The following is a 27,961-nucleotide window of genomic DNA, read 5'->3' as shown; positions in this document are numbered from 1 at the left end:
TGCGCCCCGGCCCCCCGTGGTTTAGGTGGCACCGTCGGTGTTCGGGTGACGCCCCTGGTGCTCTCACATCGGGGCCGGCCGGATGGGATGTCCCAATGGCCCCGCGGTGCCCGCTTTAGCAGGGGCCGCCCCAAGGGGCAGGAATGCTGGGGCAAGGGGCATGAGGACCCCGTGGTACGGATACTGCTCCTCCCGTTGGGGCCACGGCGCTGCGTAGCTGCAGAAATGCCCCCCAAAACGGCGTTTCACCTGTACCGGGAGCCGCCTCTCAGCCACGCACATGGGTGTCCCGGAACAGGGGGAGCCTCCCGGGGGACACCCGTGTGCTGCTGCGTCCCCAAAACGGCCCCGGCCCCGTGGTGCCAAGGGGGATAGCAGTTCTAGGTGACCCCGAGGGTTTGGGGTGCCCAGTTTTGGGGTCACCCCGGAGTTTTAGGGTGACCCTGAGGGATCCAATTCCGGATTAACTTGGAATTCGGGGTTCCCAGTTCTGTGTGGACTCAAAGGGGTTTAGGTGACTGTGGGGTGGTCCTGGGGTGTGCAGTTCTTCGTGACTCCAGAGTTTTGGGGTGTCTGCATGGCTCTGGGTGCCTGGTTCTCTGTGTCCAGCAGCAGCAGGGTGCCCCATTTGGGGGGGGGGGGGTTGGCTGTCCCATTTGGGGGGTTCTGGGTGCCCCATTTGCAGAAGTTCTGGGTAGGTGACCAGGGACACCAGGGTTGGGTTGTCCAGGTGGTCCCAGGGTGCCCAGTTCAGGGTGGGCTATGGGTGTGGGGGAGGGAAGAGCTGCCCCTGGCTGAGGTTGCTGAGTCCATTCCCAGACACCCCCTGCGCCTCAGTTTGGGGTCTGGGGGCATGGAGCTGTCCGGAGGCACAGGAAGCATTGGGTGAGCTTTATTGCTGATGCAGTGGCCACAGTCATACAAATCGTGATCAAGGTGTCACGACAGGAAGGATGGGGGGGGGGGGGGGAGGGGGGAGGAGGATGGGCATCACATGACCCCAAAACCCACTGCCCCCCTTGAGCTGGTGCTTTCCCTAGTCTCTCTGAGGTGGATTTGGTTTCCATGCTCTGAGGGTTCTGGGGGTCCCCCTGCAATGCTGTGGGTGCGTACAAGATGCCCCAAGCTCCTGGCACCAGCCTGGCTCCCTGTGTCCCACCACTTCCATGCCCTCTCTCTCCCTGGCTGCTCCTTTCTCCCACCCTCCCATTCCTCCTGACGTCAAGCCTGAACCCCTGACTCTGCAGCCACTGCTGTGCCTGAATCCCAAAACTCTGCCGGCCACCCAGAAACCTTGTGGTCATGTGATGATGGTCTGGGTGTCCCCTGCTACCCCCAAGGCTGGGGGTACTATTGCTCACCCCAAGCTGGACCCTGGATAGAGTGGGGTGCCAAACCCCTTTGTTATACTCTGATGGTGGATTTCCATAAGGATCAGCTCTGCAGACCCCTGCTCTATTCTTGGCATCTCCAGCGGGGCACAGTGCTGTTAGAAGAGTGAGCTTGAAGGCTTCACAGCCAACAAAAAATAAATACAACCTCCTCCATCATGTCCTGCTGGGCCCGGCCCGTCCTCCGTGTCCCAGAGAGATCCCTGCTCCTTGGCATCGGTCACTGCAGGTTCCAAAGGGCTTGTCATGGAAACAGTCACGAGAAAGGTGAATGTATAGGGGTCTGCCATGGGTTGCAGTGGAAAAATCCTCCCGCTCCCTACTGCAGCAGCTTCGGCAACTCCACCTGCAGGGAAGCACACCCCATTACTGGGCGAGCAATGGGAGGGGTCGCAGGAATGTCATTGACATGGTGTAGGGACATCCAGGGCAGGGTTCGATGGGATACTGAGAATTTCCTCCCTGTGAGGGTGGGGAGGTCCTGGCACAGGTTGCCCAGAGAAGCTGGGGCTGCCCCATGCCTGGAAGTGTCCAAGGCTAGATTGGATGGGGTTTGGAGCAACCTGGGCCTAGTGGAAGGTGTCCCTGCCCATGACAGGAAAGAGATGATCTCTAAGGTCTCTTCCAACCCAAACCATTCAATGACCTCTTTCTCTTGGCCAGGCTGGCTGTCCCTACACTCCAGCCCATGGACAGCCCAGCACAAACCACCTGGAGTGTGAGAGGTTTTAAGGCTCCATGCTGGGACCAGCATTAGGTTCTTTTATTCCAGCAGTTATTACTGCATGAGGTACATACTCGACAATGTGCTAGCCAAGGGTGAATTTATGGGCCTCCTGTATTAGGAAGGCAGTTGCTGTGACAGCTTTCAAGCACCCAGGCCACCCTTGGCTTGTTTTGAGAAGTAGGCCACACCTCTCTGCTGGTCCCCAAGGTGCTGTGTCAGTACCCTCAGAGCAACTCACTCATATGTAAAGAGTTCAAAAGGCTTAGTCAAGTCCAGACTGGGGCTGACATCAAGAAATGTTTCAGTTGTTTAAATGCAGATGAAACCTCTCCAGCTGTCCTGGGCCACCTTCCACCCCAGGGGCATGGGCTCAGCCACAACAAGAAGATATTGTTGTATACAACAAGAGCCCAGTGATTTATAACTTACAGATGGCCTTTTCCTTGTGTCCCAGCCTCTGGATCCTGGTGGATTTGCCCAACACAGGAGCTCTACCAAGGGATGGATCTGCACCTGTCATGCTCTCTGCCAAGGGATGGAACTCCTATTGGATGCTGTGCCACAGGATGGACCTGCTGACCCCATCTGCTCTGCAGGATGGTATTAAAGGATGGATCTTCCTTCCCCATGTGCTTGGCAAAGGGATGGATCTGCCCCTGTGCAGGGGTTGGACACAACCCCACTCTAGAGAAGGAAACTGCCAGAGTGACAGTGGCTATGACCTCAGGCCCCAGCCCCCAGCCCCACCCTGTGCCTGGGCCCCACCTGGCCCTGCACTTGCCTTCTTGAGCTGTTTGAGGTTGCTGGAGCGAATGGCTGCCAGGAGCTGATCTCGAGAGTTCTTCTCCTGGACTGGCAGCGCTCGGTCTCCCAACTTCCTCTGTGTAGCTGGCGAGAGCGAGTTCTTCAGGTTCTCATTGATCATCAGTGGTGGGGCGAGTGGAGGAGGAGGTGGGGGTGGCATGGTGGGTGCCCCTCCTTTCTTGGGAGAGCTTTTGGGGGAAGCCTTGGGGGATGGCTGTGGGGATACCTTGGGGGACCCCTTTGGCAGTGCTCCAGGCTTGGGTACCTCCAGGAGGTCTTTCTTCTCCCCCCGTTCCTGTGCCAGTTTCTGCTCCTGGAGGCGTTTCTGCCTCTGCCTGTCCATGTTTCGGCTCAGCAGGTTGGTGACGGTCATGCGTGGCCCAGCCAGCTCGAAATGGTAGCCTAGCTTGAGGAGTGTGGTGTTCTCTTTCAGGAGCTTGGCAATCTCCATCTCTGTTTTTCCCCCACAGATGTGCCGCTGGTTGTGGAAACGTAGCTCCGTCAGTGTGTTGTTCTGTAACAGTGCCCGGAAAATGGCCAGGATACCCTTGCCTGTGATGTGGTTGGAGTCCAAGTTGATGCTTGTCAGCACCTTGTTGGACTTGAGCATTATGGCAATGGCAAAGGCCACATGGTCATCAGCGCGCGTGTTAGCCAGGGCAAACACCTTGACCACAGTGTTGAATTCCAGGGCCTCGGTGAAGCGCACCAGGGTCTCGTTGTTGATGCAGTCGGAGTTGTTCACATTGACCTCGGTCACCTCAGCATCATTGTTCTTCACCTTCTCGATGAGCTCGTCAAAGATGCTGGAGGCTTCATCATCCTTGGCTTGATCTGCAGAGCTGCTGGAGGAAGACTTGGAAGGGCTGCTCCCAGCTGCTGCCTTGGCCTCCTGTTTCTCCTCCAACTTTTCTGCCTTTTCTGCTTCTGTCTGGGATTTATCATTCTCATCTGCCTTGGATTTTTTCACAGCTGAAGCCTTTTCCTCTTCTTTTTTGTCATTTTCTTTCTTACCTTCCCCTCTTATGTCTTTTTCTGCCTGTTTCTTTGATTCTGAACTTTTCTCCTCCTTTTTGTCCTTCCCTTTGTCCTTTGATGCTGAATCCTTTTCTTCTTGCTTTTTTTCCTTCTCTGTCTCCTCCTTTGCTGCTGAGACCTTCTCTTTTTCCTTTTTATCCTTTCCTGCATCCTTCTTTTTAAAATACGAGCTGTTCTCTTCCTCCTTTTTATCCTCTCCTGCATCTTTCTTCAACTCTGAGCTCTTCTCTTCCTCCTTTTTGTCCTTCCCTGTGTCCTTCTTCAACACTGAACCCTTCTCTTCCTCCTTCTTGTCCTTCCCCATCAACTTTTTCTCCATGGCCTTGACTTTATCGTTCATTGCTTTGTTCTCTTTGCTCTTGGTCTCAGTCTCAGCTTTACCTTTCAGGTCTGTTTTCTGAACACTTTCTTCCTTTTTAGAGTCTTTCCCCACTTTAGTATCTTGTTTCTGGGCCAGTTCTTTGGAAGGAGATTCTTTTCCATTTTCTTCTTCATTTTTGTCTCTCTTATTCTTGCTCAACCTGTTTTCCTAGTGGGAGAAAAACACCTGGGAATTACAGAAACAGGTACCTCTGACCTACAGACTTGCCACCCCAGTCTCACTGTCATTGACCTCTGTCACATGGGAACATCCTGCAGCCTGTGGCTGGCCTTTGGAAGAGGAATGTTTGGCCCAGCCGAGGTCCCAGCTCCAGGAAAGGGTTCAGCACCTGAGTGCCTTGAATGTAGGCAGATCTTGCAGGACCCAGGTGTGATGAGGTCCTGCTGCAGCTCTCTAAGGCAGCTCTGGTCTCCTTCTGCCTCCAGCCCCCTCTCCCAAAGGGCTCTGGAGGGCTGCAGGACACCATCCCTAAGAGGCCATAAACTAACAAGCCATAGGAGGCACCTTCTCTCATACCTCCTGTAAATTAAATTTTAAAATAATTTTTCTAACTAGGGATGGAGGTAGTGCCTGTCTCCCTGTGAGCCCAGGTGCTTTCCCACCTTTCCTAAATGGTTTCCAGCTGGATGCTTGGTGGCTTTTCACAGTCTGTAGCCCAACACTCTCTGCACTGTCCTGGATGTGTGTGCAAGCAGGGGAGAGCCCCAGTAGTCACTCCAACCCTGAGTTCTGCAAAATCATTCTTCTTTCAACAGCAGTTTGTACTTTTAAGCAGAAAACTGAGGAAATGGGAGCATGGCATTTATAGCTTTCTAATGTATGAGGTTCTCCAAGCATATCTGCTCCCAGTGTTCAAAGATATCATAAGAGGGAAGGGCTTAACTTGGAGAGTCTGGGGGAAGGTCTGAAGGAAGTTTTGGTCATTTTTACAAGGCACATGACACTTGCCCTTGGTACAACCTGTCCTGGGCATTGCTGCTGGCCGTAGCCAGCTCCAGCAGCTTGGGGACACAGCCAATGCCTCGTTGCAGCCTTCAACCAAGGCTGAGGGGCTGGGAGGGGTCTCCATCAGCATTGGTACAACCTTTGATATGGTTCCCATCCTTCTCTCTAAACTGCCAGAGGGCAGAATTAGGTAGGATATTGGGAAGAAATTCTCCCCTGTGAGAGTGGTGAGGCCCTGGCACGGGTTACTCAGAGAAGCTGTGGCTGCCCCATCCCCGGAAGTGTCCAAGGCCAGGTTGGACAGGGCTTAGAGCAACCTGGGCTAGTGGAAGGTGTCCCTGCGCATGGCAGAGGGTGGAATGGGGTGAGCTTTAAGGTTCATTCCAATACAAACTAGTCTGGGACTCCATGACATGAAACACATCCTTTCCCAAGGGAGAGGAACCAATGCTTCATGTGACTGAAGGGAGATTAACTTGACACTCCAAGGTTGCTGCATGGTGGAGGATACTACCATAAATTGTGCACCAAGGTTTGGCAATTTAAATGCCCTTCTCCCTCCTCCACAGTTAGGGAACACAGAGGTCCTCAGCACTGGCCTGGCTTATCATCTTTGCTGGGGGGATTTTAGGACTCCAGGGAAAAAGAGGAAGGAAGATGCTTCTGGGAGATGCAGTTGTGATGCCTTTTACAATCTCCCTGGACCCTCTCATGATCAGGACAGCACTGTGGCTTCACCCAGTACCTGGAACCCCCAAATCTGAATCCTGACACCACAGTCTGCCAGTCAGGCTGGCCTCCTCCTCTTCATCCTGGGGCTCTACAGTGTCCATGCTGGGGCAGCATAAGGCTGAGCTTTCCCCACATGCAGTACTGCCAGCTCTCAGGGACAGATTTTTGTGGAAAGAACTGGCTGTGCATGGGCAGCCCTGGGGACTGTTTGTACCTGGTGTATAAACAGATGCCATCAAGGATGAGAGAGCTGTTTATTTAGTTAAGCAATTTCTTGGCTCCCTAGTGCAAGGCTGAATAGGGACAGGAAGACTCATGCCAAACCCCCTACAGAGCCTGGCCCAGCATCCACACAGCCCCCACTGCTGCCACCCCAGGGACCAGGGATGGGGCTTCCAGAGGTGTCCTGGATGCTGCAGGGAGCAGGTGATGCCTCCTCCTCTGGCACTGAGCCAGGGGTCCTTCTCACCAAGCTGTGGTCTATTCCCAGCACCAGAATGGTGCACAGATGCTCAGTGACATCCTGAAGCACTTCAGTGAGGAAGAGCCCTGGCAGGAGGACTGTGGGATGAGGACACTGGTGTTTCCCTGCTGGTATCCAAACAGGGCCTCTTCAAGGTATTTGGGAGTGCCCAGGTTGCAGGTTCCTCTGAGAAGGGACATTTATCCTCCTCAGGGCCCTGTGACCCTTTGGTGACCCAAGGCTGAGCACCTATTGAGTCAGAGCCAGCAGCCTCATCTTTATACCAACTGCTTCAAAATCTTTCTCCTTCCCAGCCCAAGCTCACCCAGCCTAACACCGGTGAGCTCTGAGTCTCCCCTGAGCACCCTGGGTATATCCAAGATGAAGAAGAGCACAGGGCTTTGGCCAGGGATGAGCAGATATTGGAGAAAGGGAGAAAAACCCTGGTGAGAATGACCAGCAACCTCTCCCATGCTTGGAGAAGTGATGGTTTACTCCAAGCAAATTAAACTAGAGGAAAATTAAATCCATGGAAAATCCTTATTTGGGAAAGCTGCTGCAGCACAGGCTGGGTATGTCCTGTTATCTGGTTCAAGCTTCCATCCATGGATGTGTGGCCATGTGTCCATGTGCTGCGGTGTGGGACAGTTTTGGAGGAGGAGAGACCTGGAGCCAGAGAATGGGATGTGGGAAAAGAGCTGAGGTAAAAGGAATTGGGAGAAAGAGAGCTGGGAGAAGTCAGGAAAAGAAGCTGGGGGAAAAGGAGCCAGCTGTGGCCCCCAGGCATGGGAACAAGGGGAATGCAACAGATATGCAGTTGACCATCACGGGTGTTTTGGCTACTGTGGGGTAGCACTTGCAGGATCATTTGCTTACAGCAAATTTGGGATGCATCAGAAGGATCCCATCTAGGAGCTGCAGGTTACTGGAAGAAGTGCTGGATGGTCGCAGGGGATGACAGGGGTTTTAGGCTGCTTCATCTCCTGTGAAGCTGCTCCAGGAGAGCCCTTGGCACGTGCCCAGCTCCAGTGGCAGCAGGAGGGACAGGAATCAGGAGGAAAAATAGTTCAGACAAGAAATCAGATCTGTGTTTCTAAAATCAAGGGTCACTGTGGCCCATCTCCATCCCTTGCTGGAGCCTGGGGTCATCTCCAAAGCAGGTCTGCTCTGGGCCCTGCCTGAGGCCACATGTGTGCCCAGGAGGGAACATGTCCTTGTACCATCCTGCCTTTCCACCATCCCAGGGCTCTTGGTGTGTCCCACTGGCCCAGCCCATGCTGCAGGAGCCAGCCTCAGGTGTCACCAGCCCACCACTGGTGATAATGCCAAAGTCCTTACCTCCAGGCTGGAAGTGCAGCTGGAAGTGGAGCTTGGTGGTAGAGTTGTGTGGCAGGGGTGGAGAAGCAGAAAGAGAAAAGCACCTTTCCCCTGCTTTGGGACCCCTGGCTGCCCCTGTGGCCACCAGCACAGCTTCTCCTGCAGCACAGGGCCAGCTGTCCCTCTTCATGGCCCATCCCAAGTCCTGCCTCCTCACTCCTCTCTGCCCATTGGCATATTTACCTTGGGTACCTGGAAAACCAGTGCTGCTGCACCCTCTCTGTGCTATTCCCTCTGCCACAAGCACATTTATTAGGGGAAGATTTTTCACACAGCGTGTCAGACCTTTAAAAATAAGCCTAATGAAAACAGCCTGGTAGTCAGTTGATTAATCATCAGTGTTTTGATGAACTGAAATGCCTTCTCGTTTCCTCTAAATAGACTAAAATGAGCATTGCCATGGCTTGTTAGCATTTGTAACCCTCAAACCCACTCAGATGTTGCCTTAAAAGGCAAAGGAGACTGGGAACTTCTTGCCTGGAATCCAAGCACTCACTCCAGCACTGAGCAAGGGGTGGGGCTGGGGATAGAGCTGGGGATGGGGAGAGTAAATCTGGAGGTGGAGTGAGGGTCTCACTTCCCACCCCAAAAGCCCCACAGCTCATTTTGGGGTGAAAATGGCTGGTTTAATGTCAGTTATTGATCTGACTGTTTGTTTAGCAGGTGGAATGTGGGCACAGTCACCCTGCTGTGCCCAGAGCAATTTCCAAGGGAGAGGAGAGGAGAGGAGAGGAGAGGAGAGGAGAGGAGAGAGGAGAGGAGAGAGAGGAGAGGAGAGGAGAGGAGAGGAGAGGAGAGGAGAGGAGAGGAGAGGAGAGGAGAGGAGAGGAGAGGAGAGGAGAGGAGAGGAGAGGAGAGGAGAGGAGAGGAGAGGAGAGGAGAGGAGAGGAGAGGAGAGGAGAGGAGAGGAGAGGAGAGGAGAGGAGAGGAGAGGAGAGGAGAGGAGAGGAGAGGAGAGGTGTTACCCAGGCATTCACAAATCCTGTACCCAAGATGAGGGAAGGGGCACTTGATGGCTCAGCAGCTGCTGGTACCTCAGTCCCTGGCAGAGCAGACATACGGAAATGTGTTTGCCGAAGTTTAGTCTTTGTAAGGGGCCAGCTTTCCCCAGCCTGCAGTTATTTTCAGAGGTATGTCCTGGGAAGAGTCCCTCATGTCTCACCATGGCAGGATGTGCTTGGCTCAGCCAAAGAACAAGATATGAGGATGGAAGCATGGGAGCATGAGCAGCTCCATGCTGGCTCCAGAGAGGAATACCCCCTTGAGGTTCAAGGAGGGCTTGGCTGGGAAGCCAGAAGACCCCCAGGATCACAAGGCCATGGAGCTTCTGGAGTGAGTCCAGAGGAGGTCAACAGATGCTCTGAGGGCTGGAGCCCCTCTTATCTGGTGACAGACTGGGAGAGCTGGGGATGTGCAGCCTGGAGAAAAGAAGGTTTTGAGGATATCTTAGAGCCCCTTCCTGTGCCTAAAGGGGCTCCAGGAGAGCTGGAGAGGGACCTGGGACAAGGGCCTGGAGAAACAGACTAGGGGCAATGGCTTCTCACTGCTGGAGGGCAGGGATAGGTGGGATACTGGGAAGAAATTCCTCCCTGTGAGGGTGGCGAGGCCCTTGCCTAGGTTGCCCAGAGAAACGGTGGCTGCCCCATCCCTGGAAGTGTCCAAGGCCAGGTTGGATATGGCTTGGAGCAACCTGGGACAGTGGAAGGTGTCCCATGGCAGGGCTGGAATGGGATGATATTTAAGGTCCCTTCCCACCCAGACCATTCCATGATTCAAGAGTCCACAGGCTCCTCTGTGTGGGTGACTGCTGGGGACATGAATCATGCTGGTCCCCATGAGGAAAGGGGCACATCAGCAAAAGATCTCAGGCCAAACCTGCACTTGCAGCTCCTGTTAACGTGGCTCCAGGAACAGTGAACTCAAGTCAACCTGCAGCCATGACACTGCCTCGGTCTCTAATGTCACCTGCAGCTCCAGGGGCCTCTGGAAGCTGAGTGTGAGACATCATCCTGTGATGATATGAGAACCTCAGGAGCACAACAGGGGAAGCTTGAGCCAGGATCAGGTCCATCCCAATCATCTGTACTGCTGAGAAATCTAGGGTCAGCTCCAAGGTGGCTGGTAGTGGTTTCTGCACATGCACTGGAGCCCACCATGACCCTTCGCTGGGGACCCACTGCCTCCCTCCTTTCCAGCAGGTCCCCAGGCAGGGCCATGTTGGCTGTCTGGCACGTGGATTTGGCCACCAACAAAGATTGTCCCACCAGAACCAAGCTCCTTGCAAAGCAACTGCAACCCCTCCAGAGCTGCAGACTTGGGAATAACGCCCAGGCCAAAGGGTTGCTCCTCTCTCCCAGCCTCTGTTGGGATAATAAATTCCTCTTGCAGCCTATGAGACATATTTCAGTTCATCTCTTGGCATGACATGGCTTAGACAACACCAGCCCAATTCCATTGGTCCCACACAAATCCTGAGTGGCTTTTGGTGGTGGAAAAATGGGGATGAGGGGAAGCCCAGGGATGAGGTGAGACCTCTGAGACACAGACAGACAATTCACCAAAATCTCTTGGTCAACTGTGGGGGTCCCAGACCAGACTGGCGAGGGAAGGAAACTGGGTTGAGTTACTTGAATGAGCAGATTTAGGGATAATTATGGATCAGTGACTAACAAACCAATCTTCTTTCACTGCCTGGGGGGTTTCAGTCTCTCCTATAGCCCTTTATAGGGCTGCTGCCAAGCCCTATAAATTCTCCAAAGCTACCACAAGATTCTAAGATTGAATCCACAGCTCTAACTTTGGGCATCACTCTCTGGAGACACCTGCCTACCTGCTAGACTCCGAGGACTCCTATGTTCCCTCTGTCTCACCCTATCCAAAATCCCAGCCAGAGCCCATGAGCAAGGCACCAGCATCCCTCCACCCCTCAGTGTGACCCTGGGGCTGAGGAGGCTGAGCACAAGCCCTGTGAGAGCTCCCCGGAGACAGGGATGTCCTCTGAGATTTTCCCACTGCATGGAGAAGCCATCGAGGTGGCCAGGGGCAAAAGCAGGGGGGTTGCAGGCTGTTTGATGTTCCTGGTATTTGGGTACCTGCTCCTGGAAAGGACTGCTAGAGTCAAGCCAAACCACAACAAGCTGCCCAAGCTCTTTTCCTCCATTCCTCAGCCAGTTTTGAGTAGCCTAGGGACAACTCAGAGCCAAGGACATTCCTGGAAAGAATGCTGTGTCCTTGGCTGAGTCCTGGGAGCTGCTGAACCTGGATCGCCAGAGACCTGCAAAGGAAGCAGGACTGCGAGGCTTCTGCTGACTCTGGAACACCCTGGACAACCCTACTTCTCCTCAGCTCAGAGCAAATACCACAGAAAGCTTTGTGGGAAACCCTGCTCACATCCCTGGGGCTCCTTGAGAGGATCAGGCAGCCAAGATGTTCCCTTGGCACATTTGGACTCTTTTGGCAGGAAGGAAGGTTGAAAGGACCTCAGCTTTCAGCACTGGGAGACACATGACCCCTGGCCATGCTCTGTGTGCTAAAGCCCAGAGAGATGTAAGCAACTCCCTACCCTGTCCTGCCTCACATATTATCCTGTCATTTTAACAAGGAACTCAGCTTTTCCCCTTCCCTTCTGCCCAGACCTCTCTGACCCCAAATATCACTGTGTCTTTGCATGTCTCAGGCCAATGTTTTTCAAAAGTCCTCTGTCTGAGATGCAGAGCTGTTCTCCAGAGACTGGGCAGCTTCTGGCCCTGATTTTGCCTCTTTTTTCCCCTGAATTAAGGCTATAAATGTTTTAACTTGGTTTCCTTTAACAGGAGAGCTCCAGCCCTTCCATGGAGACACAGCCATTTCCCCAGAAAGCTGTAAAGCCACTGAATACTATGCAAATGAAAACTTTTTCTCATCTAACAAAATCAGGTTTTAGAAGTCTATTTGCTGTATTCCCAGCCCTTATCCTGGTACTGCCATGGCTGAACTGTATATTCCCAAGATGAGACCTTCTCTCTGGTTGTCTCCTCTTCATTAGGGCTTGAAAAGGGCAGGGAATGCCAGCAATTAACACTACAAACACCTCTAGGCTGGATTTCTGCCCAGTGCACTTTGTGGGAAGCCCACAAAAAGCATTCATCGGATTTTTAGGAACAGGAGAATTGCGATTCAGACTGAGCAAGTCTTAATCCTATCTCTATCCTCTGTGTCATAAGTGCTGGATGGTCAAGGAGCAGGACACTGCTCCCAGCCTCCTGACAACAAATGGGCACATCTCCAGGCCCCTTGCTGGTGCAGGTATCCAATGGATCCCATCCAGCAGCCCATTGAACCATCACAGACACCCCTTGGCAGTGGCCACCTGGTGCTGGAAGATGATTCCAGGTCTTTGAAGCAGGTGAGATGAGCCAAGCTCCAGGTGCCTACCTGGAAAATCAGACCAGTTTTGCTGGTCATTTCCTTAAATAGTTTGTGGGAAACAGGAGCACCAGCTCTTCAGGCTCTGGCACCACATGGGAGCTGCATCCCAGGACAGAACACTTAGTAGGCATACAGCCAGGCATGCCAGGGGTCACCATCTCTGGTTCTTGGGAACTGGGGAATTCCCTGTAAGGAAGAAAATGGCAAATCACTTTCCTTGGCAGAGGCTGCCATGGCTGTGCAGATACTCATTCCTGTGCTGGGCATGTCCAACATATGCCATGGTGCCCCTGTCAGGAGGATGGACCCCTTGGAGTCCTCAGCAGCATGCAGCATAAATCCTGACCCAAATACTGTGCATAAGCTCTGGGCTGCTCAACACATGGTCAAGGGGCTGCACAGGATACCTCTATAGCCTGGGCTGGCTCCTCTCCAGTTGTGTTTCAGGAAATCACAGAAAAATGGAATCACTATGGCTGGAAAGGCCCTCTAAGCTCATCAAGTCCAACCATTCCCCCAGCACTGCTATGTTCACCACTAACCCATGTCCACAAGAGCCACATCCACACAGCTCTTAAATCCCTCCAGGGATAGTGACTCCAGCTCTGTCCTGGACAGCCCATGCCAGTGCTTTACAATCCTTTCCATGCAGGAAATTTTCCCCAATTTCCAACCTGAACTTTTCCTGGCACAGCTTGAGGCCGTTTCCTCTCCTCCTGTCCCTTGTTTCCTGGGAGCAGAGCCTGATTCCCACATGGCTGCAGCCTCCTGTCAGGGAGCTGTGCAGAGCCAGAACATATCCCCTGAGATGTTCTCCTTTTCTCCTCCTCCTTTTCTCCAGGCTGAGCACCACCTCCCAGCTCCTTCAGCCACTCCTGGGGCTCCAGACTCTTCCTCAGCTCTGTTCCCTTCTCTGGTCATGCTCTAGCCCCTCAAAGACTTTCTTGTCCTGAGCAGACCAAAACTGTTCCTCGGATTGAAGGTGTGACACCAGTAGTGACAGCACAGGGGATGGGCAGGATGGGCACTGCATTGGTCCTGCTGCCACACCATGGGTGGAACAGGCTCTTGTTGTTTCCACAGCTCCAATTCCTTTCTGTTTTCATCCCTGTTTGCTCCACATTCTGGGCAGAGGAAAGGACAGAGAGGACTCTTGACCCTCCACAGTGTGTCTGCCCCCCACCATCCTGCCAGCCACACCTTGACAAAACATATGCCCTGACACTGAGATCCTCTTGCTCCATCCTGCCACGATTCCCACACAGCAAAGTGTGGGATGGAGCAATATGACCGGTTAATCCCAGCGTCCTGCTGGAAGCTGAGTCACTGAGATGGTTTTAGCACACAAGTGATGTCATACTGCTGCAAAAGAGACGGACACATACTGGATCCAGCTCTTCGCCTCCTCCATGTCTATTTATCAGCTCAACATAAACACATATTAAACCTCCTGGGCAGTTCAGCCCATATAAGCTAAACACTCCAAACACTTTCATGGATTTATCTGCATCCCAGTTGTGCTTTATGTAAGTATAGAACTTAGATTTTTACTCTTTTTTCCCCAATTAACTAGAAATCCTTGGGGTTTTTTCCCTGCTTGTGCCCTTACATGGACTGTGGATTTCCCAGACTTGTGTGTGCCTTCAGTGTGAGCTCTGCTTCACTGGGAACACTTTGTGCTGCAACTCACCCTGGTCACAAAAGGAAAAACAAGGAAAGCAAGGCTTCTGCCCCCAAGGGCATCACAAAACCACCGATCCAGCTGTGAAGGTCTTTCTCACAGCATTTTTTTAGGAATGCAGCTCAAATGTGCCTGATCCCAGAAGGATCTGCATTTTTCAGCTGTTCTCTACAATGCAGATCCTTCTGGGAGCTGTCATGGCATTGTTCTTGCTTCTCTGTTAATCTTGGAGGGTTGTTTTATCAACTGCTGCAGGTAACAGCTGCTGCTGCTGCTGTTCATCCCTCTTGTGACAGAGTCGGGACTTTTTCAGAAATTCAGAAGGAAACACCAGAGCACAGACAACAGTTTTCATTTCTAAGCAATGAAAGAGATCTCCTGGACTTCACAGAATTACAGAATCAATTTGGTTGGAAAAGGCCTCTGAGATCATCTAGTCCAATCTGTGACCGATCCCCCCACCTTGTAACCCAGCCCAGAGCACTGAGTGACACATCCAGGCATTCCTTGAACACCTCCAGGAAAGGGGACTCCACCACTGCCCTGGGCAGTCCTGTCCTGTCCAATATATGACCACCTTTTCCATGGAGAAATTCCTTGTGATGTCCAACTTGAACCCTGGGAGCACAGCCTGACCCCCACCTGGCTGCTCCCTCCTGTCAGGGAGTTGGAGAGTGACTTGAGCAGCTGGAGGGACCATCTGTGGCCTCCTTTAAGGAGCAAGTAGGAACGGCTCAATATCTTTGGTTTCTTTCCAAATGTGTGAATAGTTTGGATATTCCTGGCTATCATCCATGGAGGAACGCAAAGCCCAGGAAACTGCCAGGTCTATTCCTCTCTGTGTGCTAGTGGAAGTACCCACAGCTTTGCCCACTGCTCATTCCATGGGCCGGAAGCCACTGGAGAAGCCTCTGGATGGATGTCCCAGTGTCACCCACCCTTGGAGGCCAGAAGCTGTTCAGAACATATTATGGTCCGTTCTCTCCTGTGAGAGTGATGAGACCCTGGCACAGGTTGCCCAGAGCATCTGTGGCTGTTCCATCCCTGGAAGTGTCCAAGGCCAGACTGGATGGGGCTTGGAGCATCCTGGGATAGTGGAAGGTGACTCTGCCCATGGTAGGGCTGGGTGGAATGGGATGGGCTTCAATGTCCCTTTCCACCCAAACCAGTCTGGGATTCTGGGATTCTTTGATCTTGATGATCTTTGTGGTCATTTCCAATCATAAAGACTCTCTGATGAGGGAAAAGAGAACAGATCAAGACATGACTAAAAGAAAGGCAAGAGCTGGGAATTAGTGAAGACTCTTGGAAGGGAGGAGGAACGGTCTTGGCAGTCAACAGAACTGGCTGATTAACAGAAGAGCAGAGTTTCAGTACACATGTGTTAAGACAAACTGGGAAGATGCTCAAGGAATGATAATAACTCCCGCTGTACCCTTGTTTGCAAATTCCCTTGAGTCTGAACCAGCAAGTTAAATAAAGAGCTTGTTTTTTCCTCCAGATACTTTAATGAAAAGATGACAAGCTTTGAGCATTAATAAAAAATTTAAATCCTGGCTTGTTTGCCCATGGTGTTGAAGAAGGGCTCACCGCTGAGGATCTCTACTTTCCATATAGGGAAATCAGGTGACTGGATTAAAAATCACCCAGCAGCAAGTTCCAAGCCTGAGAGAGTTAGAAAGGAAGGCAGGGCTTTTTACAAGACCTTCCCAAGGTCTTGTAAAAACATATCTTTCTTGAGGACTTGCTGTCCTCTGGCACCAGCATCCTTCAGATACACAGAATTTGGATTAAATAAGCCCTCTGAGGTCACTGCTTTTCCGTCTGCATCCAGACCAGGCCATAAGGAGCCTGTCCAGCCTCCCAGAAGAGAGCCTGGGGACATGGAGACATTCCCAGGAGCCTGCAGGGATAAGGATGCATGGACCTGGAACAGGAGGAGGTCTTGCCTGCAGAGGAGTGCACTTGGTGAGTGGGATATCAGAGAGGAAGTGAAAAGTTGCTGGAATATAATTGAACCACCTCAGCTTCTCCTGTGTGAAAGGAGTTCAACCTTCATGAGACAAAAATACAGGCACCATCTTCACTGTGCACATCTGGCTCTGGCTTTGCAAAACTGCCCTGACATCCATCATTCCCTGTTCAGAGTCTTCTCCTCAAGGAAGCTGGACCCTGGGCTTCCATGGAAAGAGACACCCACGACATGAGTATCTTCATTAAAAATTGGGTTTGTGGCCCTGGAATGATTCCCCTCTATAAGCAGGATAATGCTCCCTCATGCAACTTCCCTGCACATCCCAGCCATCCCTGCTTGAAGCTGCATGCAATCAAATCAAAACAAGCCCTGTTGGGAGGCAGGACTGTGAGCACTGATGGGATTGGGACATGCAGGTGTCCTCCCTTTACAGGTGAGCTTCAAAGAGCATTTGGACAACTCTCTGAGACACATGTGGGTGGGATTTTGGGGTTGTCCTGTGCAGGGCTAGGAGCTAGACTCAGTGATCTTTGTGGGTCCCTTCCAACTCAGGATATTCCATGATTTTGTGAGCTGAGGGAAGAAGGCTGCATGCATTCCCAGGGAAGATGGTGATGCTAAAGAAGGGAAATCCCAAGGAGGGGCTGCCTCTGCCATCAGGTGCTTGGTGTTTTGGGAGTCACCAGGGCAATGGGGAGGGGGAGCAGGTGAGAATCCAAGGAAAGCCAAGAACAGCTGCAGGTAGATTTTGTGGAATGCTTTGGAAAGCAAAACTTCTGTTGTGGACTTGGCAACTGCTAAGGAGGACTCATACAACAAAGCACCAGTTCATGGCACATCTGGTTCACATGGAGATCCTTCCCATGGGATAGCTCTTCTCATCTAGGTCCCATCTGGCAGAGGTTCCCTGAGAGTGTTTAGGGCTAAACAAATGCCAGTGGGAAAGATTACAGAATTATGGAATGGTTATGCTTGGAAGGGACTTTAAAGATCATTCCCTTAAAGACCATCATGGAAGAGACCCCATGGAAGGGGTGTTCTCAGGGAGGGTATAACTGTGCTCTCTGCACAGACACATGGTTTTTATAGATATCACCAGCAACAGAGGAACTGGACCAGCTCCCACAGATGCCATTTCCTCACACAGCTCAGCTCTCAGAGAAACCCATCCCACAGGGACAGCTGCACAGAGCCACTGTGCCCTGGCACACACAGCTTTTCCTCTTCTGGACAGAAATCCCAGGCATGATACATGGATTTCAAGTGACAGCAAGTCAGTTGTGCCCCAGGTAACTCAGGGAATCCTAGACTGGTGGAAAAGGACCTTAAAGATCATCCCGTTACACCCTCTGCCATGGGCAAGGACACCTTCCACTATCCCAGGTTGCTCTAAGCCCCGTCCAACCTGGCCTTGGACACTTCCAGGGATGGAGCAGCTGCAGCTTCTCTGGACAATCTGTGCCAGGGCCTCACCACCCTCACAGGGAAGAATGTCTTCCCAATATCCCATCTAGCCCTGCCCTCTGGCAGTTTAATACCACAGCATGTTTCTAAGCGGAATTTTTCTTGTTATGTCTTTGCCTGTGACAGTAAAGAGCCATGAGCTAATAGAAACCATCTCTTCCTTTATCTACTCATGACCAGCCTATGTGACACATGGACCTTGTTGAGTACATCCAGAGAGGGCCACTGGCCTAAGCCCCACCCTTGAGCTGGGTTATACTTCCACTAATTAGCAAGACAAAATTAAGATTAATTTATTACTGCATTACCAAGATGGGAATTTGGCTGCCCAGTGTGGAAAGGTGGGGACAAAGCTCAGTCTATTTTGGGCTGTTTATAATCTGCTTCCTAGTTACCCTAGTTTGCCCTTTTCATCACTAAGAAGATGTATTATTATGTAGCTAACAATATTTCTAAATATATCCACTTCTGCCAATATTTAGGTGGCAATGTGGGTGCCTGGGGCCAGTCCAAGAACAGGGCAATGACTGCAAGAACAGTGAGATGGGCAGAAACTCAACCTTTCCCTTTAAAATACCTTAATTTTCACTTTGGAGAGATTCCTGCACATCCCAGCTAACATACAATGTCCCACAACAGAGATTCCCATCAGGAGGTATGGAAGAACAGCAGGGAGGACATAAGAAGGACACAGAACTTCTGAAGTGAGTCCAGAGGAGGCCACACAGATGCTCTGAGGGCTGGAGCCCCTCTTATCTGGAGACAGACTGGGAGAGGTGGGGGTGTTCACCTGGAGCAGCGAAGGCTCCGAGGAGACCTCAGAGCCCCTTCCAGTGCCTCAGAGCCCCTTCCAGCTCCAAGAGAGCTGGAGAGAGACTTGGGACAAGGGCCTGGACTGACAGGCAAGCCAAGCAAAAATGGCTTTTCACTACCAGAGGGCAGGGTTAGATGGGATATGGGGAAGACATTCTTCCCTGTGAGGGTGGTGAGGCCCTGGCATAGGATGCCCAGAGAAGCTGTGGCTGCCCCATGCATGGCAAGGTTGGATGGGGCTTGCAGCAGCCTGGGATAGTGGAAGGTGTCCCTGCCATGGGACACCTGCAGGGTTAGAATGGGATGAACCTTAAGGTCCCTTTCCCTCCAAACCATTCCATGATTCTATGAACTATGGACAGATAAACTCTGTGTAGTTCAAGGACAAGAATCTGCCCTCCTGTCCCTCCCTACTGAAAAGACGTCACAGACACAGTGCCTGGCATTCCTAATTTAAAGCATCAAGAGAAACCTTTGCAAGCCAGAAGCAGATGTGTGAGCAGGGCAGGGGGTGGGAGGGGGGGTGGTGAAGCACAGGCCCAAGGTCAGGGAAGGAATGGGAGGTAATTCCAGTGGGAATTACCTGTGAACATCTAGAAGATGTTATCCTGTGTCTGTGATGTCTCTTCAGGATATCTCCTTGGAGCCTTCTCTTCTCCAGGCTGGACACCCCCAGCTCTCCCAGTCTGTCTCCAGATCAGAGGAGGTCCAGTCCTCAGAGCATCTCTGTGACCTCCTCTGGATTTCTTCAGAATACTGGGAGCTGTTGATGAGAGGGGCTGGGATGGACATGTGTGGGGTGATGCCTGCACACCCTGGGGGAATGCCAACCCTGTGGGAGTGCAGTCATCATGCCTGTGCTGGCTGGCACAACATGAAATCTGCTGACACATGAGAGGGATTTGTCATCGGAGACCTCAGAGTTCTGAGCAGCTGGGGGAGAGTTCAGCACCTGCCTGGGGTGCTCTGGATGGCTCCATGTTCTCATTCCATCCTTCAGCAAAACATAGCCCTGGGGCTTCCTTGGATGGAGGGGACCATCGGCTTCCTGCACTGTTTTTGCGACTGTTCCTGTGGTCTGATCTCATCCCATCCCACCCCATCCTTGGGCCCCATGGCAGAAGACAGCCCTACCCCACCACCAGCATGATCTGATGTGGCAGCACTCTAAACTGGCATTTTCTAGGTCCTAATCCCAGATCCTAACAATGGCAGGGAGGAAAGGGTGTAGGATATACTTTTTTACTTGGCCTCCAGGGATTGAAATAGAAGAAGAAAGTCAGTTCTGCCCTATCCAGTTACTGCAATACAATCAAACTGGGCCATTTCACTGACAAACATGACCTGTCACAAATTTGCTTTGTCTTCCACGGCCTGAACCTCCTTAACTCAGAGAGCAGCAGGAGATTTTCCAGGACCCCTGTGCTGCCCTCCCCTCCAGCCAGACAGAGCCCTACACCCTCACCCAGGTGTCTCTTGTCCCCAGGCCATCCATTTCCACATCCCAAGTCTTCTCCCACTGCACATACACTCTCAGGCATTTCCAAACAACACTATGTTAAACTAGGCAATTTCCCAGGTCTCTTTTTAACAAAACTCACAAATTTCCTCCCTTCCTCCTGATCATGGACACTTCCCTATGCCAATTCCCAATCAACCCCTCATATTGCAACGGTTAACACTGAAACAGCAATACAAGTGATGTCAAACCCAAATGTTCCCCCACCTGAAAAAGCAGATTTTTTAGTGTCACCTCTTGGGATCACCTGCAAAACAGAGGTCACTGGGATGACTGGTCCTACATAAAAGCATTTCCCTCTCCAGGCAGGTTTGTCCTGCAGCACTTCCCCACCATAGGGAAATTTTCCGCTGGTGAGGAATTCAAGGCAGAGCCCTTGTGGTGAGGAGCACGGCACTCACTGTCCCCCAGCCCATGTCAAGCACCACATATAGAAGGTGAAAGTTGTTCCTTATCCTCAGAGCCAGAGCGAGCTCCTAGGCTGCCCAGGACAGGGGTGGGAAGGAACAATTTAACCCCTTGTTCAGCTCTCCAAAATCAAGCTTCAGTTATTTTTCCTACTGGTGCAATTTTCATTCCCACTCATCCCAATATTCAGAAGGGAATAAGGGTGCCTAGGCCACAGTCAGGAGATGACCCTCCTATATAAGCTCCATAAATATCCAGAAAGAGAAATTTCCAAGTGCTCTGGGGTAGTTACAGATTGATTACCCAGCTGGAAGACCCAGGGTACAGCTGGGTGACCTGGAATAGATCTGGAATCAGAGTCAGAGCAGAGCAGTGCCACATAATACTTGGCACTGCTTGTGCTGCCAAAACTCTCCAGCCCTGCCCTGGCACAGCAGATGCGAATCCTGCCTATGACATGAAACCAGCCCATGACCACATGGATCAACTGCTGAAGAATTGCTGTCTTTCATTTTTTGCCTCAGCCTGCTATGAAAACTAGGGAAACCAGATACTTCCCAGGCTTCCACGCACAAAGCACATACCAAATATTCTTAGTACTGAGGTTAATAGATGTTACAGAAAAGTAGGACTGGCTCCCACTAAGGCACAACACAAAGAGAAAGACTGACATGAAGCTGTTGAGCTCCAAGCAAACTCTTAAAGGATTTGCCAGGTGAAGAGAGGGATATAAATGTACCCAAATCAAACTAAAAGAAGGAATTTTAAGTGAACAAAAAAAAATGCAAAACAAACTGCACGGGTAAAACCTGCTTATTGACATGATTTCCACAGAGCAGGAAACATTTTCATTCCACAAGAACCAGAGACTGTTTAACCTTTTGCACAAGAACTGAAAGGACCAAGAGTCCAGAGATCTCCAAAGGAGGAGGGGGGAAAAACAAAGAAAAAATGCAGCCCATGGCATCGCTGTCACTGTGCTGGCCCCTCCAGCAGCCTGCTGTGAATCCCAGCTCCCCTCCCAGCCCTGCCCAGGGATGTTAGAGAAGGGACAGGGAGAAAATCCCTGGCACCAGCACAGGTTTTGGCTTTGCTAGTAACACCAGGATTTTATGGGATACCCTGTTTCCTCCCGGAATGCAAGGACCAGCTCCCTGGTCTCTCTAGGACAGCTATTCCTCCTCAGCAAGCACATGCCTTTCTCGGGTTTTGTGTTTTCCATCTCGTCCCTCACTCAGCTCGGGGGAAGGGGGGGTTTGAGGTGTGTTCCCACTTTTCCCGCAGCAGCAGTGGGGGATGTGACTTACGTCTATCGAGTGCTCCCGCTGCAGGAGCCTCCTGGTGTCCTTGTCGTGGTGGTTGAGCGCCGTGTCACAGTTTTGTGGGCCAAGTGAGGAGTTTTCTGATTGGTTTGTCTGACTGCGCTCCACAGGGATGCTCCCGTCCGCATCCACCACATCCAGCTCCTTTTCCAGCTCCTCCATCTCCTCTGGAGACAAAGTAGACAATAAATTGTCTATATCTGGATCTTCACTAACTTGTCGCCGGTATTTGGCCACTTTGGACATCTTGGCTCGCTGGCGAGACACGGTGGCGGTTGTGTGGTACCCAAAGCAGGAGAAAAAAAAGAAGCCGAAGCTCCAAGGCTGCTTCCAGAACGGCAGCAGGTGCTGAAGTGTTAAATCTCAGCAGCTCTCCAGCCCGAGATACAGTGGTTATCCAGAGGGGACACCCCTCGATCCAAGAGTTGGCCAATAACAGGATCCAGTTGCGGTTCGGGCACTGCGAAGCCAATGGAGCCCGGCGGGAGGCGGGGAATGGTGCTATCAGAGGAGCTTGAAACCCGAGGACATTCCAGGGAACCGTGCAGAGCTACATGACCAAATTTAGTCCGGAGCATTTCGCCTTTTAAAGGCAATGGGCCAACCTAGTGAGAAAACAGGGAAAAATGCACGAGCCGGCACGCCGGGAATGGAGGGGTGGAGGAGGCAGTCCCAGCCTGTGTCATGGAAGCTGGGGGGCTTCTAAAGTGGGCAGCGTGGCTACGAAGGGATGGGGGGAGCCTCTGCTGTGACAGTGACAGCTCTTGGCTAAAATCGGCAAGGAAGCACCCACTCCAGAGGAAGTTTTCCTCTTTATCCCGCTGCAATCTGGGATTGGTGCTGTTAGCCGACGCGCTCAGCCTCACAGGAAAGAGCTGGAGGTGGGGGTGTTGAGGCAGACTGATTCCATCGGGGGGATGGAGGCAGCAGGTAGCGAGTGCTCCCGGCTCTGCAGACCTGACCCTCCGGGGACTGTCAGAGCTCCTACCGACCCTCAGACCCTGAGGGGCTGTTCCCGCAGCTGCTCTTCCTCACAACACTCCCACTTCCCCTTTCCAAGCCCCAAAGACATCCCTTCTTCTGCACAGATGGAATTCCTGAGTCTCCCCTGCTCCTGGTCCAGGCAGTGCCCTAAGCCTGGGCTTTGGCTGGCAGCACCAACTTTCCATTTCCCTAATCTGTACAGAAGCTTAACTGGCACATGGGAGTTCTCCCACAGGGACAGGAGACAGGCTTTTCTCCCCAAGTTTACAGGGAGTTTACACTCTATCCCATGTCCAGCATTTTGTACCCATTTGTTATCCTGCCAGCTTCATTTTGGTTTTCTTTATCCTTTATCATCCTCCTAACATTTACTGCCTGCTCCCAGGCCTCTCTCTGCTTTTCCAAGCAAGGAGCCCTTTGGTGGTTTTTGACAAAACAAGCTCCCCTAGGATTTTCCTCAGTCTAATCACCTCCTCCGCCTGTCTTCCTGGCCAGATCCTACCCTGCACACAAGCACCGGGTGCTCCAGGTGAGTCTCCTAGTAACAAACTAGACATTTCCCATCCTGACAAGAAATGTACATTCTTGGTGCATTCCAGAATTTCCTTTATCTCCAGCGCTGCAGTGCCCAGGTCCTGCTCATATTCTTCCTATGATTCACCAGTACTGATTCACATGCCGAGATTTTTTCCAGATTGTAGAAGAAATTGTTGGTTTTAGTTTCCAAGTGCACAAACTTAAACGTTGCTGTGGTGAATTCCATCTCCCTCACTTCTGTTTCTCTGATCCTGCAACCAGGGGGTCTTGGTGCTTGCTTGCACTAGGAGGGACATAGCCATTCTCTTCCCCAGCTGGCCTCAGACACAGAATCATGGAATGGTTTGGGTTGGAAAGGACCTTAAAGCTCACCATGTTCCAGCCCCTACTATTGGCAGGGACACCTTCCACTATCCCAGGTTGCTCCAAGCCCCATCCACCCTGATCTTGGACACTTCCAGGGATCCAGGGGCTGACACAGCTTCTCTCAGCAACCTGTACCACTCTCACAGGGAACAGTTTCCTCCCAATATCCCATGTAACCCTGCCCTCTGGCAGTGGGAAGCCATTCGTCCTTGTTCTGTCCCTCCAGTTCCTGATGAAAAGTTCCTTTCTTTAACTCTCCTTCCCCAGTGCTGCCACAGCTGTGACAGTGCTGAGGGCAACAGAAACCACAGTGAATTCAGTCTTTGGTGTCCATTTGGTGCCATCTTTGCCTGAAGAAGCCAAATGAGTGCCTTGTTTGTTCCACCTTAATATAGCCCTGAATCTCTCTAAGGTCCTAGCTGGTCCCTTTTCAGGATAGAAGCCTGGAAACATGTGTGTTTTGGAAGGAAAATTTGAGTTGCAGAGTCTGGGGGTGGAAGAAATTAACTGACAGGAGGGTGGACCAAGGTGGGTGTCAGGCTCTTCTCCCAGGGAACAAGAGACATGACAAAAGGAAATGGCCTCAAGTTGCACCAGCAGAGGTTTAGGTTGGATATTGGGAAAATTTCTTCCCTGAAAGGATTGCTCAGTCCTGGCACAGCCGCCCAGGGCAGTGGTGGAGTCCCCATCCCTTGGAGGAATTTACTGGGTTAGTGGTAGTCCTGGGGCAATAGTTGGACTTGATGATCATAGAAGGCTTTTCCAACCTATACAAGTCCATTGTGCTATTCTATAGATGTTCAACCCTCCAGTATTTCTACAGAATTGTCGTGCTCAGTCATCAAGTGCTAATAAGAGGCGAGCAACAAACCGGAAGCTAATTTCCCAACTGGAAAGCACACACCAAAAAGGTAGTGAGGAATCACACCGTTGTGTCGGCCTCTTCTTGGAACAATCCAAGCATTCCCAGGTGTGCAGCCCCTGGCTCCAGGGACAATCTGCAATGCTAAGCCAGAGAAAGAATCCTTCTACTTAAAAGTGAAATCTGGAATTTTCTCTGTCTGCCTTTCCTTCGTTGTAAATTGTTGCAAACTTTCCCATGTTGTAAATTGGTTTTCAACAGAATATAATCATTATCAACACCTTGATAAAATCTCTATTTTGTCATTCCTGAACCTTGATTCTTGTGATGAGAGGTACCGCACACCAAATTCCCTAAGAAGCTGTGAATGTGGCCTGGGAGACTCCAAGTTTCTCCTGAAGTATCACCCATCCTTTCCTGATCTAGGAGTCCACAACTGCTGCGCACTCCTCCCCTGCACTGCAGAGCCCGGCAGAGGTAGCACAGAGCATATTTTGGGGGGAAATATTCTTACATTAGCAGAAAATCAGAGAGAGAGGCAGGGGACACCCCAAACTTGTCATGGTTCAGAGTGGATGGTCTCACTGTGATTTATGCTGGCTGTCACACAGTCCTTTTTAACTGGGATATTGGCAAAGTTCTGTTAGACCATATTCCACAGGGTTCTTGGGGCTATAGAAAGAAAACAGTAGAAAAAAAGATTTGTGCTTTCAGCCCAGAATTAGAGAAGTTCTGGATATGTCTGCACTAACTAGTCCTTCATGGGCTACCAACACCTGGGACTGGGGATGTGTTTGTGGACCCTTGGGCCATTCTCTGAAGCTGGTTCCAGCCACCACAGTGTGGAAGAGTGATGTACAGAATCCCAGAACCCCAGAATTGTTGGGGTTGGAAGGGACCTCTGGAGATCATCCAGTCTGACCCCCTTGCCCAGGCTGGGTCACCTGGTGACCCACCTTCCAGGTGGGTTTGGAGTATCTCCAGAGGAGACTTCACACCCTCCCTGGGCAGCTGTTCCAGTGCTCTGCCCTCCTCCACGCAAAGAAGTTCTTACTCATGTTGAGGTGGAACTTCTTGGGGTTTAGTTTACAGACATTGCTTCTCATCCTGTCACTGGGCACCACTGAAAAGAGTCTGGCACTATCCCCTGACACCCCTTGGAGATATTTGTCTGGATTGATGGGATCCTCGCTCAGTGTTCTCTGGACTCACCAGGCCCAGCTCCTGCAGTCTTGTGGCCAGTGAGAGAAACCACTTCTCTCCCAAACCCAATGCATCTTTATCCAAAACCTCCTCTCCAGATACATGCTTACACAACAGCAAGAGTGGAGAAGGCGATATATTTTGGGAAACTAACCAAATCCTGGCTGTGGGGAAACTCAGAAATCCCAGAAATCCCTTGTATATCTTCCATAAGCCTAACTGAGAGTGGCACCAGGTCCCTTGGGTGATGCAGAAGCTCCTGCACCTCATGGACTCACCATGTTTCACCAGCTCTCCTACAGCTTGTGAAAGGTGGGACCAGAATTACCATTCAGCCTGATTTAATTAATCTACCATTCATTAGGGGAAAGAATAAGGACTGCAGCAAAGGATTGCCACCCTGAGAAGGGTCAGATCAGTCACAACATAATAGAATTGTTGAGTTTGAGCTATAAGTTTCCCCAGCACTGCCAAGGCCATGACAAGCCCATGTCCCCAAGTGCCACATCCATGTGCTCTTTAAATCCCTCCAGGGATGGTGATTACACCACTGTCCTGGGCAGCTGTGTCAGTGCCTGACCAACCTTTCCAGGAAGAAATTTTCCCCACTATCCAAACTGAACCTCCCCTGGCCCAGCTTAAGGCTGTTTCCTCTTGACCTGTCCCTTGTCCCCTGGCAGCAGAGCCTGACGCCTGACACCTCCCTTCCTCCCCCCTCCCTCCCAGCTCTTCTCTCCTGTCAGGAGTTGTGCAGAGCCAGCAGGTCCTCCCTGAGCTGTTGCATTGCTCTGGGGAATGGTTTCTCACCCCCAGAGACCCCTGTAGCTGTAACCATGTTAGTTTAACCCTTCCTTCCTTTCTGGACCCAATTGGCTGGGAGCCAATTGTCCCTTCCTGGACAGGAGTCTAGATAATGCCCTGCTCCTCCATTGTTTGGCCTCTTTCCCTTTTTCTCTCTCTTGTCCACGCTCTTGCCCACCCTCTTTCCCTCTTCCTCCTATGGAATAAACGTTGTGGACTACATCAAGGGTAAGAGCCTCTTTTGGAATCTTGTGCCTTAACCCTGTAATATTTTCCCCCAAAGCTCTCTCAGACCTGGGCTAGCCTTGTAACTCCAGAGGGCTGTGGGGGAAAGTATTAACACTGAGCCTCCTTTTCTCCAGGCTGAGCCCCCCAGCTCCCTCAGTTGCTCCTGGTGCTCCAGCCCCTTCCCCTGCTCCATTCCCTTCCCTGAACATGCTCCAGCCCCTCAATGTCCTTCCTGAACTGAGGGGCCCAGAAGTGACCCCAGGATTGGAGGTGTTGCCCCACCACTGCCCTGCACAGGGGGATGAAGTCACAGCAGTGCCAGAGGACACAGGAGTAGGGAGAGTTGCTCCAGTGGCTGAGAGAGGCCAATGTTTCCTACTTTTCCCATCTCCCCTTCTTGGCCAAAGCAGAAACCACAATACCTGGAGATTCCCAGGAATTTCCAAAATTGCATGACCTCTTCTCCCCCACCTTAAATAAGGCCAAACACACCTGTTTGTGAAACAGTGGGGGTCTTTTAAAGCATCAAAATCCAAAACAGCAGGTGGAGCATTCTAGCTCCTTCATAGTGCTTCAGACCATTATTTATTAAAACAATTAAGTCACTGGAGAACAACCTGTTTTGCATTCAGTTTTTGCTATCGAATGATTTGCTGCCCTTACAGGAGAGCAGAGTGTGTACTGTTAAATTCAGAGTGGAAAAGAATAAGCAATTTACAACTTAGATTGGCTGCAAACCACTGGGTTGTGTAAGGCTCCAGAGCAGAAAAGGAGGCTGAGGGGGGACCTCCTTGGTCTCCACAGCTCTCTGACAGGAGGGTGGAGCCAGGTGGGGGTAGAGCTCTGGATCCAGGGAACAAGTGATGGGACAAGAGGGAACGCCCTCATCTTGTGCTGAGAGCTTTGCAAGCTGCCCGGGAATTTTCTGCCGGCACAGATACTGTTCTCTGGATTCCACCTCTGCCTGCCCAGGAAACTGACCTGGTGATAGGGGTGTCAAGTCCCAGCTACATGCAGGACCACAAGAACATCCCCTGGGACGTGTGAGGTCAGCCCAGCTCATGCAGCAGCATCAGGAATGATGTGGGCTTGGACCCTCATGTTCTAGGCCAGGTTGGACAGGCCTGGAGCAACCTGGTCTAATGTCCCTGCCCATGGTAGGGGGTGGAATGGGATGAGATTTAAGGTCCCTGCAAACCCAAATTACTCCACGATTCCATTAAATTTGGAGCAGAGTGGTTTGTCCTTGGAGCAACTTGCACAGGTACTGTTTCTAAAAGAGCTGGAGAGGGACTTTGGACAAAGGCCTGGAGTGACAGGAGAAAGAGCTTCCCACTGACAAAGGGTTAGATGGGGTAACGGGAAAGAATTCCTCCCCCTGTGAGGAGGGTGAGACCCTGGCCCAGGTTGCCCAGAGAAGCTGTGGCTGCCCCATGCCTGGAAATGCCCAAGGTCAGGATGGCCGGAGCTTGAACCACCCTAGAATAGGAGAAAGTGTCCTTGCCCATAGCGGGGCGTGGCACTGGATGGAA

General features: G+C 51.6%; 1 protein-coding gene across 1 annotated transcript; it reads right to left on the bottom strand.

The window, feature by feature from the left end:
* Positions 1–876: 876 nt before the first annotated feature.
* On the bottom strand, positions 877–27,959 carry LMOD1 (leiomodin 1). The gene is made up of 4 exons (XM_068173178.1): positions 26,922–27,959; positions 21,434–22,053; positions 2,900–4,489; positions 877–1,737 (listed from the first exon to the last, which is right to left on the bottom strand). The coding sequence occupies exons 2-4, from the start codon at positions 21,692–21,694 to the stop codon at positions 1,711–1,713; spliced, it is 1,878 nt and encodes a 625-aa protein (XP_068029279.1). The 5' UTR covers positions 21,695–22,053; positions 26,922–27,959; the 3' UTR covers positions 877–1,710.
* Between the last annotated feature and the right edge of the window lie 2 nt (positions 27,960–27,961).

The sequence above is a fragment of the Anomalospiza imberbis genome, chromosome 26 (genome assembly GCF_031753505.1).
Source record: "Anomalospiza imberbis isolate Cuckoo-Finch-1a 21T00152 chromosome 26, ASM3175350v1, whole genome shotgun sequence".
NCBI classification, from domain to species: domain Eukaryota; kingdom Metazoa; phylum Chordata; class Aves; order Passeriformes; family Viduidae; genus Anomalospiza; species Anomalospiza imberbis.
This window is presented reverse-complemented; position numbering and strand designations above follow the sequence as displayed.

Excerpts from the sequence above, each read along its gene's own strand:
- LMOD1 (XM_068173178.1), bottom strand. The coding sequence starts at position 21,694 with ATGTCCAAAGTGGCCAAATACCGGCGACAAGTTAGTGAAGATCCAGAT. Across the intron at positions 4,490-21,433 it reads AGCGGGAGCACTCGATAGAC|GAAAACAGGTTGAGCAAGAA; the intron begins GTAAGTCACATC and ends TTCTCCCACTAG. Across the intron at positions 1,738-2,899 it reads ACCTCAAACAGCTCAAGAAG|GTGGAGTTGCCGAAGCTGCT; the intron begins GCAAGTGCAGGG and ends GCTTCCCTGCAG.